The sequence below is a fragment of the Teleopsis dalmanni genome, unplaced genomic scaffold, assembly GCF_002237135.1.
Source record: "Teleopsis dalmanni isolate 2A unplaced genomic scaffold, ASM223713v2 unscaffolded_contig_0649, whole genome shotgun sequence".
Lineage (NCBI taxonomy): Eukaryota > Metazoa > Arthropoda > Insecta > Diptera > Diopsidae > Teleopsis > Teleopsis dalmanni.
In genome coordinates, this window is record NW_024032031.1 from 1 (window position 1) to 12,307 (window position 12,307).

A 12,307-nucleotide genomic window follows, 5' to 3' on the forward strand; every position below is an offset into this window, starting at 1 on the left:
AGATAAAATAAATATTGATGAAGATTAAGAATTTTGCGTTTTATTTAAAATTTCCGGAAACTTTTCGGTCACAATGTATAATGACAGAACGAGGTTCCATTTTGACATTAAAATTTTTTGAAAGGAACAGAACAAACCACTCCTGGGTTTGGAGTTTATTCACTATATTCTCACCATAAACCGCATACATTTTGCAGGAAATTTTTGCATCAGTTTCATATATTTTTTTAGTTTGAATTATTATTTATCATTTCTTTTAGTACTAAACCATATATGAATATCATAAAATTTTGTTTATATAAAATTTATGAAATATCTTTTCAACTACAGATTTCATTATAAGCTGAACTAACAGGCAGTGAATGTTTTACTGCTACAAGATAAACCATACTCGATGAATATAGAAGACAAAGGCTCAAAATATTTATAAATACGTAATTACTTTAAAAACAAAAATGTTTTTTCTTTTTAATGATTTATTTTTTAGCAGCAATAAAAGAAATAAGAATTTTAACATGGATTCGGTAAATATAAATTATTTAAGTTTTGTGTATATTTTGCTATGAAATATATCTCATACTTCCTGTAAATATTCATAAATAATTCAATGTCGTCATTATCACGTGTAGTTATAGTATCTATTAAAATAAATTGTCACTTAAATTAAATTATTATTGCGATACAGATACAGTTACTATTGTTATATTTTATATTTTAATGAAATGTTTATATGTTTTGATGCAAAATTATTATATTTATATATATATGTGTAACATTTGCAGATATTTTTTTCCAATTTATTTAATTCATTAAATAGTAGTTCATTTTCCATATTAGCTAAAGTACAGGATTCCCATAAAAATTTTGTCTACTCGTGTTTTGTACCATTTATGTACACAACTCCTTTTAATAAAAATTAGGGGTATTCACGATTTCACGCAACGAATTCGTTACAAAACTTAAATACAATTTTTTATTAATTAATTAAGTAATTAGTTGAAATTTAATATCTTTTGTTAAATCCTAGTAGAGTACAAAAGTATATTCTTTTAATTAAAATTAATTTTATAACTCTAATAATTTTATTTTTATCCTAACAGTGCAACAACAATGAAAATGCAGCTAATGGAACGAATGTGAGTGCATGAAATAATTAAGCATATATATTATATTCCTACTGATAATAAATTTCTTTTTAAGGTTATCGATGACTTGCTTGTAAGAATTCATTTATTTCAATTAATATCAACATTAATTGATTTTAAAATTAAACTTATTTATGATCTATATCTTTGTACATAATCAGTGTGATATAGCTGGTGAAATTATGGAGGTAAGTTAAAAGTCAATTATGGACAACGTCTTATATAAAAAAATGTATTAATTTATTAATATTATTTATCAATTTATTAAAATCAAAATTTATTATTATGTCTATTAATGTTTATTGTTTATTATTGTATGAAACATTGTTAATAAAAAATTAATTGAGTTTCACATTAAGTATCGTTATGAGCTACCGGTTCAGATATAGACTCTAATAAAACTATCTCATTTATAGCTATCCAACTGTATTCACTTTATTTTTGTGTATTTAATTGAATTTTAATATAACTAAACAATCAAATATATAAATATGATTAAAAATATAAACTTAAATATAATTTTTCCCCTTTCGCAACTTAACCTATACTATACTATATTCATTTTGTATATATTGTACAATAAATATGAGTAATTATGATTAACTAAATGTTAAAATATTCTTTAATATTTACTTAGAATTAATATCGTTATGAAACTTGAACTCTTATGAAATAAATGGCCTATATAAGTCTATATTTCAAACCAACATCTTATATAAAATATTTTAATTTAATATTTTTTTCATTAAAACGGATATTTATTAGGTATGTTCTCAAAAAAGAGTAGAGAGAGGAAACTTCTCGGGTGAGATCTCATTCGTATGTATATGATATAATTTATTTTAAATATTTTTTTTGCTAATTTTTTTTTTATTTTTTTAAAAGAGTTTGGATGATATAATCGTAAGAAATGATGAACTCATATTAATATTTTTTTATTAAATTAATTTATCGATATAAATTTCGTTTTAACATGGCTTTGATACTGGAAATAGAGTGCTGCAGTTAATAAAATATTTGAGGTAAGTGTTTTCAGTTTGTATTGGATAAATTTACATTTATTTAATAAATATAGAATATAAAATCTAAAACTTTGTAAGGTCTAATAAAAGAAACTTTCATTGTGTTATGCTTTCATTGTATTACTTAGGTGTTAAGCGTTAATTTTTTGTAGATTTAATTTTTTTTAATTATCATATATTATCTTCATGTTATCTTATCCTATTGGAAAATACATTTTTATTCTTTAAGTTTTCTTAAATTCGAAAATTCTTGTGTCTTTTTTTTCACTTTGTTCTTAAATTTAAATTTATACATACAACGTTTTCTATGACTCGGTCATTAATTAAAAAAGTGCTTAAAAAATAATCACAGATATATTTTATACTCTTTAAAAATATTTGTTGTTTTCTACAACAACAGTTGCCTGACAGTGGAATTGAAACACTGATTCAATTAACATATATTATATACTTACAGTTTTACAACTGGGTCCAGTAACTTAAATCCAGAATATGTATATTTTATCAGTCATTAACGACGATTATAACAATTCAACGATTTCAGGGGAAATTATAATTGTAGAACATATGTATAATATGCTCAATATATAATATATTACATAATTGACTCTTAGTCCTAAACTTGTCTTAGTCCTACAATGAACATAGGGCCACAATCATTCTCTTCTGAATTCGCTGCTCCTCTTCTATTTACTTTGGTTTCTATTCACTAATAAAAAATGTGCTGAAGCTATTTCTATTTCTGAGACATTTTTTTCTTAATAATTGGAGGTCGCTGAAATCTAAACCACAACTTTTGTTAGATAATATATTAGGCTAGAATACTCATTTGTGGCAAAGACTGTCGTTGACAAAACTTATTTTAGCCTTCAAGTAAAGCTTAAATATTAGTGTTGTATAATCTGATTTTTATACGGGAAACAATTTTTACATTTTATTAGCGCTTTTAAAAGCTTAATTTAGTAATTCTGTCTTGTATTACCTATTGGCTGTCACCATTGTTGTATAAATAGCTGTCTAGGTAAAAAAAATTATTGACATCCTCGATGCTTGAGCTAAACCAAACCTGCGGTCTCCGATTTCGTACCAATTTCCCTTAAAGATTTCGAAATCTAGATGAAGATATAAGACATTAAGAAAATGTCAACTGCATAATTCAGATCACAAAGTTTACTATGTAACCGGGATGTAAAAACATATCTATAGGCCTTTGCTCCTAATATATTAAAGTCGATGGCAACGTGTGAATAATGGAGAAATTATACAGCCTGGTCTTACGGCTACTGGTAAAACTCGCATGTATATCTAAACAGTGGATGCTCGAACAGAGATACTTTATCAGCTTCTGAAATATGCCTCTGCATACAAGTGTTTTCAATATAGCACCATGAAATAATGTGTCTCAAACTTGTTGAAAGTCAATTAAGATGAGATTAAGGATATCAGATATAGGATATTCTGCCCATAATAGCTTGTGTATGTATTTATGCTAATATATTATATGCGAAAAGCACAAGAATGAGCAATTAGAAATTGGTTGTTGCTCAGAATTTCCGATGCTTTTTCTTCTTTCAATTACTTTTGTAAATAAATGAGCATACTGCTCAGTATGGTGTAATTAGGTTTAAAGACTAGTATTATTTAGAAGAATGCTACAGCAATTAACCAGGTTAAAATTTCAAATTTTCTGTTAAGTATGCAGCATGCTTATTCACCTATGAGTAAACGCGTAAACACTGTTATACCATTAAATACAATTATTAACTATTAACTAGAAATAAGATTTATGCTGTCGTATTTCATTATAATTTACCCCAATCTTTGGGTAAATTTGTTAAATAAAAGTTAAAATAAATAAGTAAAATAATTAATTAACAAAAAATTTGTGAACAATATGAGAATTTAAATAAAACTTTTTGAATCTTTTTCATTTATCTTAGGCATGTAAACTATCATTAACGGATGACGGTATTAAAAGAAATTCTCCATGTGCAAATGTAAGTATAAAGTATATTATAGTATATTTTTTTATTTCGATATTTTGAATTTGAATTATAAATTATTTATTTTAATGACATGAATGAATCATATGCAAGATATTATTTAATTTTATTTTAATTACTTTCTAAAATTATAGTATATTATTGACTTTAATATAATTCCAAAATCGATTTTATACTGATATAAGCATTTTCCATCCAATGGATATAAAGAGATAAGTCGTCACTATTAGTTTTAGTTGTAAGGTGAATGGTCCTTATATAAGGACATCGAGTTTGAATCATTTACATTGTATTTAAAAATATCAATTTATGTCATCGTTTGATGCGCTTATCTGATCTCAAGACAATATATAGCAAGTACATTGCTTAAAAGAAATCCACTGGCAAGTTTTGGTGCAATTTATTGGGGATCATTAGGAATCATTGTATTTTGACCTGTATTTTAAAGTATTTCGTTCCTAAAAACCAATATTAAAAACTAGTAACATAAAAGCGTTTGTAACCACTATATATACATATATATATTTATATATACATATAACTAGTAAAAACGAATAGTTTGTTGGTGCCATCAATTACTTAAACGAAGAGATTCTCAAAACTTCTTCTTTAAATTGTTCGATAAGACCATTTGACTTCTTTTGATGAAGTCACCGGAGTAGGTTTGTGCTATTCAGAAACCTGTCACTCAGTGGCGTCGCTAGGCGTCAGCAATGTCGGCGACCGCCGACGGCCTCGCGCCCACAGGGGCCTCGCAAAAAGTTACCGACTGTGGATTCTAAGCACTTAATAAATATTTTGAACAATTTGGCTTGATAATGGCATTAACCATATTCGAAATATTTCCGAATGTTTATATAGTAACCAGATTCATGTTCACAGTTCCAGTCAGTATAGCTTCGACGGAAAGAGCTTCTCAAATTTAAAATTGATTAAGACGGATCAAATTATGATAGATCAAATTATGATATAATTTAAAAAAAATGGAGTGAAGCTAAAAATAGAAAAATTCATTTATTTTAATTTATGTTTATTTTAATTTGAATAACAATAAAACTTTCAATCATGCTTTGTCATATTAGTGAATGTAACTTATTAACTTTTACAACTGGGTTATAAAGGGGGCCTCGCAATTCTAATGTCGCCGACGTCCAGAGTTGGTCTAGCTCCGCCACTGCTGTGACTTATTCGTTTATGTGTTTCTGGTGCCGCATAAAATCGAAATTTTCAGGTTTCAGGTTGACTATATTTTAGACCCGCATTTGAAAAATTATATTAAAATTAATTACAAATATGTTTAATAATATTATATGGAAATACACTAATATTAAAAATATTTTAATTATTAGGGCTAACACAGATCACCTTTTTACCAGATTAAAAGCGGCAGGGTTGCACCGCCGGTAAGTTAATTGCGATTATTATATGTTAAGGGATTCTAATTATTCGAATATATTATTTACTTTTTTTTAGTTTGCTGAGAACAACTGCAAACCACCTCAATCGGTAAAGTTGTTTTAACATTTCTTTATTGTATTATATATACAATATGTGGTACTTATAATTCATAAGTGCAATATTAATATATAATTATTTACAGAAGATTTGTTGTAGTGCAGGAAGAGGAAAGGTAATTAATATATGTAATATTCTAGAATACTATACTAAATGCACAGAAAATAAAACAAATACATTGTATATATCAAAATATCGCTTTAGGACTATAAATGTGAATGATATTAAGTTTTATTCAAGTTTCAAGTTGTCTTCATTAAATATAAGAGTATGTTGTTGTTGTATTTCAAAGCTTTTATAAGTATATCATTATCAGTTACTGTAACTACTAAAAATTTGAATGCATTATTGGGTTAAGCAAAAAGTATTCGGCGTTTGCAACTGATCATAAACATAATGAAATAAATAGATTTATGTGATAAATGATAAATATGTTGATTATGAATATTTTAATAGATTGGTATTTTGTGTTGTTATACAGAGTATATAAAAATTTATATTATTCAGAAATAATTACAATTTTACTACTATAAAAATAACAATGCAGAACTGTCATTTAAGAATATTTACGTTGGCTATTTCCTGAAAATCCTACACTCATATTTTGTTATGAGATTTTGGACGAGAGAAATGTAATAAAACTCGATTGAATTAAAAACACAGTTCAAAAAGCTAGCATGAGATGAGGAACGACGTCAGTTCTAATGAAAGGCTGGTTATTAAATATATCGATGCTTGAAAGCCTAAGATTAGATTAGATTTTACGTACCTCGACAATGTTTATTTGTGGTTTCAAAGAGTACTGCAAGGTATAAATTTTGCTTGAATCTAGTGATTCATATGTAATATGCTTTTTGAATATATTTGAGATTGCAAGAGTAATCATTGTCTTTAAATTATAATATTGACGGAAGTGATATTAGAGATATTAGTAGTTAAAAGTTTTTCACATTTAAATTCCTAATGGAGTATTTTGATATATACTGTTATATATATATTTACATAGTATAAAAAATTATCAAGAGCTGTAATATAAATTAATCTATATTTTATAAAAAATATCTGTTATTTTCAGCCATGGAATTATTTGTCCTTTTCAGAGGTAATAAGTTATTGTTATAAATAATAACCAAAATAAAATAATTTAATTTAATTTATATTTTAATGTATTTAAAATAATTTTTAAATTTTTTTAGCCTTCAAAAGATAATTGCAGTTGGTGTGAACAGGTAAAATCAAATTTAATTAAAATACATTCCATCATTTAAAATGTACATAAAATAATTCTAACAACACAATACAATTTAATCCAATATTTCTCAAACAATTCAGTATTATTTTTTTGATGACATATTTTTGGAGATGGGCTCTAGAATTATCTTCAGTTTTATTAATCACTTTACCCCTGAAGTGAAATAACTTTCGGTAAACCATTATTCTTAGGTCGAAAAATAAGTAGTTAGTAGCTCTATAAAGTGAATGGAAAAATATTTTAAAGGTGAACTCCTATAATTATGATATCGATATTATTGATTAGTTATATTATGTATTGTCTTTGTGAAGGATGTCTTTTCTTATTCATTGGAGAATTATTTTTTAACGTACTCAATTAAACTCTCCAATAATGCCATGCAATATTAGCTGTTGATTCTTTTTTCTTTCTTAAAGTAATTGATTTGTCTTTAGAGTATAGTAATGGATCCATATTGCTTTCATTGTTACATATCATATTAAAAAGAATCTTTTTATTGCGCACTCAACAGCACGCGGAATTGTCAACACCTTGTGGTTTTTAGTCGGCAAACACAGTATCCATTTCGAAAATACTTTTAGCATCGTCTAGTGTTTCTGCAGCTAAAGCCTTTAGGTGCCAGTTATCTTCACAAACTTCATTTAACGATATTTAAAACATTTTATATTTTATATTTTTGGAATTTTCTGGAGTAATTACACTAATTAAACTAACGACAAACAGTTGATTTGGAGAAAACAGTTTTACCATACCCATTTTGAAACCATTAGGAGTATTGAATTTGTGCTGATTTTCTTTTAACTGAAATGCAATGCAATATCGGTACATTGAACTCAAGTTTTTTCCTATTTCCACTACAATCTTTATAAACTGACAACGAAACGTTATATTATCATGAAAAATGGCAACTTAATTAAAATTATACCATAATTAAGTACAGTACATTACAGTACAGTACAATTAAGTACAAATTAATTCCTTTGCTAAATGTAAAACCTTTCTAAGGGTTGTTAGTTATATTAAAATACATTATCAATAAAAAAAATGAATATTTTGAAAGGTTGCTGCCCCAGTTCCTACTTACTATCCACGCAGTCAATCATGTCCGCCATCAAGACCTCCGCAAAGACCGCAACCAAGACCTCAAGCATGTCCTCAACCAAGACCTCAATCATGTCCTCAATCAAGACCTCAACAAAGACCTCAACCCAGGTCTCAAACATGTCCTCAATCACCATTTCAAGTAAATATTTTTAATATCGCTTAAACGATATATATATATATACAATTTAACTCTACAGGGTGCTGCCCCAGTTCCTTCGTACTATCCACGCAAACCACCATGTCCTCAACCAAGACCTCAAGCTAGTGCTCAACAATGTCCTCAACCAAGACCTCAAACTGGTGCTCAACAATGTCCTCAACCAAGACCTCAAGCTAGTGCTCAACAATGTCCTCAACCAAGACCTCAAGCTAGTGCTCAACAATGTCTTCAACCAAGGCCTCAACCAAGGCCACAACCAAGACCTCAATCATGTCCTCAACCAGTAAATATTCTTAATGTCATTTATTATATAAAAAGCTGTACTTGTGTTTAATAAATCATATAATGGCATAAAAACGAAAATTGTATACATAATATATATATTCAATTCCTTTAATTGCAGACTACGGCACAAAACTCAGCAGGGTCGGTAAGTTATTTATAATTGGTTTACTATTACAATGTAAACTAACATAAGAGTATTGGTTCCTTATAAAGTTTGTTGAGGAAAATTATAGAACATCTCAAGTGGTAATGTTTTATTAACATTTCTCTCCAGTTTATAAATTATGAAGGGTTAACTATATTGTGGTTTTAATTTGGTAATACTGTCTCTATAACAGACGTCAAACAGAGCTGTCATAAAAAGCAACATATGGTTAGCTTTAGATTTGCAATTTTACAGTATGAACTGTTTTATAACCACTGAACATTTTATAATTGGGAAGGTTAATTAAAAAAAAACCCTTAAAGTAGCTGTCAAAAGACTTTGTAAGATACAAAAAGTTACTAGTTTTAATGGAATAAAGGGAAATATTTTAAATGAAATTAAAAATATTGATGTTAGTTTTAACAGGATGGTCACAAACCAAATGGCGTACAATACGTCTTGTTTTGACGTTTTTCTGATAATTTTATGTTTTGGTTATTTGAATGGGTTAGCAAGATCTTGTAATATATACCATTAAATTTTTTACAATCTTCAATTTTTTATTTTGAACAAATTTTTGAGCATCCGTCATCGCTGAACAATTGACAGCTATGTGCTATATGTGAGGGATCCACAACTATAAGATGTTATGTGTAGACATCTTATAGTTATATAAAATGTCTACACATATATATTATATGTCTATATATTATATTTTGCCATAATATACTAACAAAAATTTGAATGAAATCTCAATCTTAAGTGTGTTTTATTTAACTTTACCTGTAAAACCGCAAAATAGATAACCCTGTACTTATAATCAATATATGCAATAAAAAAATATTTTATTTTGCAGAAGCTGTGCTGCAACCAGGGTAGAGGAAAGGTAATTAATTAAATATTTTAAAAAAGACATAGCAATTAGAACACACATTATATTTATCAAAATATTGCCTTAGGATTTTAAATGTGATTGAGTTTCGATTTTGTTAAAATTTTAATGTGGCAGCGTGGAATATACGACCTTTTTTTGAATTTAAAAAATAATATCACTTAAGCAATAGTTGGGTGGGGTAAAAAGTATTCGGCGTTTGCAAGTCAAAAACATAACGAAAGAGTTATTTGTTAAACAAATGATATATATCCCAACTTATCAAAACCCAAAACGTAATTCTTTTTTAACGTAATGTAGTACATACTCGTATTATATGCTGGGTCTCTTATTCGGTGTCTTATGACTATATAAGACACCGACTATGATATATGACTACGATATATAAAACATCGTAGTCAATATTCTATCAACGACTAAAGAAATATGACATTTAATGTTAAAAGTATTTTGCATTTACATTCCTAATAAAATATTTTGATATATACTATTATGCTTTATACAATAATGAAGAGTTTTATTTTAATGAATATATATCTTATGTAAAATATCTCTAATTTTTAGCCATGGAATTATATGTCCTTTTCTGAGGTAACAAATTATATATATAAAAATTAAAATTTGATTATTACAGTTTACTTCACATAATTTTTAAACTTTTTAGCCTTCAAAAGATAATTGCAGTTGGTGTGAACAGGTAAATTTAAATTTAAATTAAATGTAACTCAATACTCAATAATTTTATACGATGTCTGATAAAATATGACCAATTTAAAAAACAAGATGTGACTTTAGTTGATATATAGTTGTATATGAGAGTTCTATATTAATTTCGACAATATTGCACTTTAGCCAGTATATAGTTTTATATGGAAGTACGTAGTTTTAAATTAAAGTATTACATTCATACCGCCATTTCCCCTATATACCTATATCTTGCATAATTTGTTTGGTGGTGAGCTTCAGAATGCCTGAAAAACAGTTTCCCTGTAGCATAATTTTAAGGTCTACAGATAGGTAGTAACCTTTAGTGATCAGTTATAAATCAATATGCGCTATCTGGCATATGGATTTTTCTCTGATTTATTATCAATATTTAAACGAGGAGAAATGAATTTAATGCTTTTATTAAACTTAAGAATCAATTTTTAGTGCTCCTAAGGCAAAAGACCACTTTACGTTGATTCACGAACTTTTATGTCTGTTTTATGTTTTGGATATTTGAATGTCAATCGATTTTAAAAAACGTTTTAAAGAAGTTTAGCGTATTTTAAACTTTTTTGCAATATGTTTTACCTGTAAACAAACTGATATATATATTTTAATGCGTTTACAATAAAAAAGTGTATTTTGAAAGGTTGCTGCACCAGTTCCTTCATACTATCCACGAAGACCACAACCAAGACCTCAAGCATGCACAGAAGTGCAAGTAAGTATTACTATTGTCATTTATACTATATGGACATATTGTTTCCTTCATTAATTAACTTACCATATTTAGTCTAAAATATTAAGAGAAGTAATAATATGTAATATATAATGATATATAATATATAGCTGCAGGTTTCACAAGTCGATGTGTCGGTTAATACACAACACAGTTTTAATAATACAAAATGTAGACACACTTCCTGGATATGTTTATGATATAAACACTGATATAAAGCTTACTCAATTTTCTTATATATAATATTGTTTTTTATTTATTTTACTATTCCATTTAATTATTTTTTACATCATATATTATAGCATTATATAGGAATGCGGTAAATTTATGTAAATATTGTCTAAATTTAATGATTTAAACACTGTGGTTCAGAGATAAGTGATCTAGCTAAGGTATAAGCTGAATGGGGGAACGCAATTGACAACTTTTTTGACTTAATGAACATTTGGGTTTTGATATCCGTTTTAATCATAATATTAATAATTTTTATTTATTTATTTATTTTATTATTTTGTTATATATATTATTATATTATTTTCTATTATATTATTGATAAGCATCAGTCTCTTGTGGTTTGCTTAAAGATCAATGATATAAATTTAAGATTTCAATTTTAAAGATTTGAATTTAAGATTTAAATATTATGGAATTCAATCTTAAAAATTAAATCTCAAAGATTTTTTTAAATATTGTAAGATATTCAAATGACCTTAATTGAAACAAATGTTATAATAATGACTAAGGTATGAGCTAGTGACCGCTGCTAGAACGGTATTATTAAATTTCTTTTATGTCTTCTGAAATAAAATAATCATAGTCTTTAAGAAAAATCTTATTAGATGATTTAAATACTGTGTGGTTGTTCTGAATTCATTGGACCAATTATTAAAAAGATATATCTATAACGTTAATAGTGGGGGTCGCTATAAAAACTGTAAGAAAATCACTAAAAGTCACATATCACAGCATTTACACTTTATTTTTATACAGCTACATTTTATAATGTCAACAAAGAACAGCTGATTTGTAGATTTTAAGTTATGAACAAAGAAAACTATAATGTTATAAGCCCCATTGTTCCGATGTACTTTCCCTGCAGAGAGGGGAAAAGAATACTCCCACGGTTAGGATTGCCTGTCGTAAGAGGCGACTAAAATCCCCGAGTGCCAGTCTGGCACTTATGCAAGATGATGCTATCTGGTACTTCGGGGTTCAGTGGCCCGCAGCTTCGGCTGTACTGACCATTGGTGTTGGCTTCTAAGTGGCTGTTTGGTTGATACAAAAACTTACGCGGGAACAATGTTTTGCTTGTCATTCATTCGCCGTGGTGTGCGTTT

At 27.3% G+C, this 12,307-nt stretch overlaps 1 protein-coding gene across 1 annotated transcript; it reads left to right on the plus strand.

Moving 5' to 3' along the window:
• Window positions 1-336: 336 nt before the first annotated feature.
• On the plus strand, window positions 337-10,952 carry LOC119663618 (keratinocyte proline-rich protein-like; the record flags this gene model as incomplete). Its single annotated transcript, XM_038073226.1, has 20 exons — window positions 337-434; window positions 491-524; window positions 1,101-1,136; window positions 1,201-1,218; window positions 1,307-1,333; window positions 1,911-1,964; window positions 2,031-2,048; window positions 2,141-2,167; window positions 4,108-4,164; window positions 5,644-5,676; window positions 5,771-5,800; window positions 6,761-6,787; window positions 6,882-6,914; window positions 7,998-8,180; window positions 8,239-8,484; window positions 8,605-8,631; window positions 9,488-9,517; window positions 10,088-10,114; window positions 10,188-10,220; window positions 10,881-10,952. Coding segments are annotated over exons 2-20 (987 nt in total), but the record flags the coding sequence as incomplete, so codon positions are not given.
• Window positions 10,953-12,307: the final 1,355 nt, after the last annotated feature.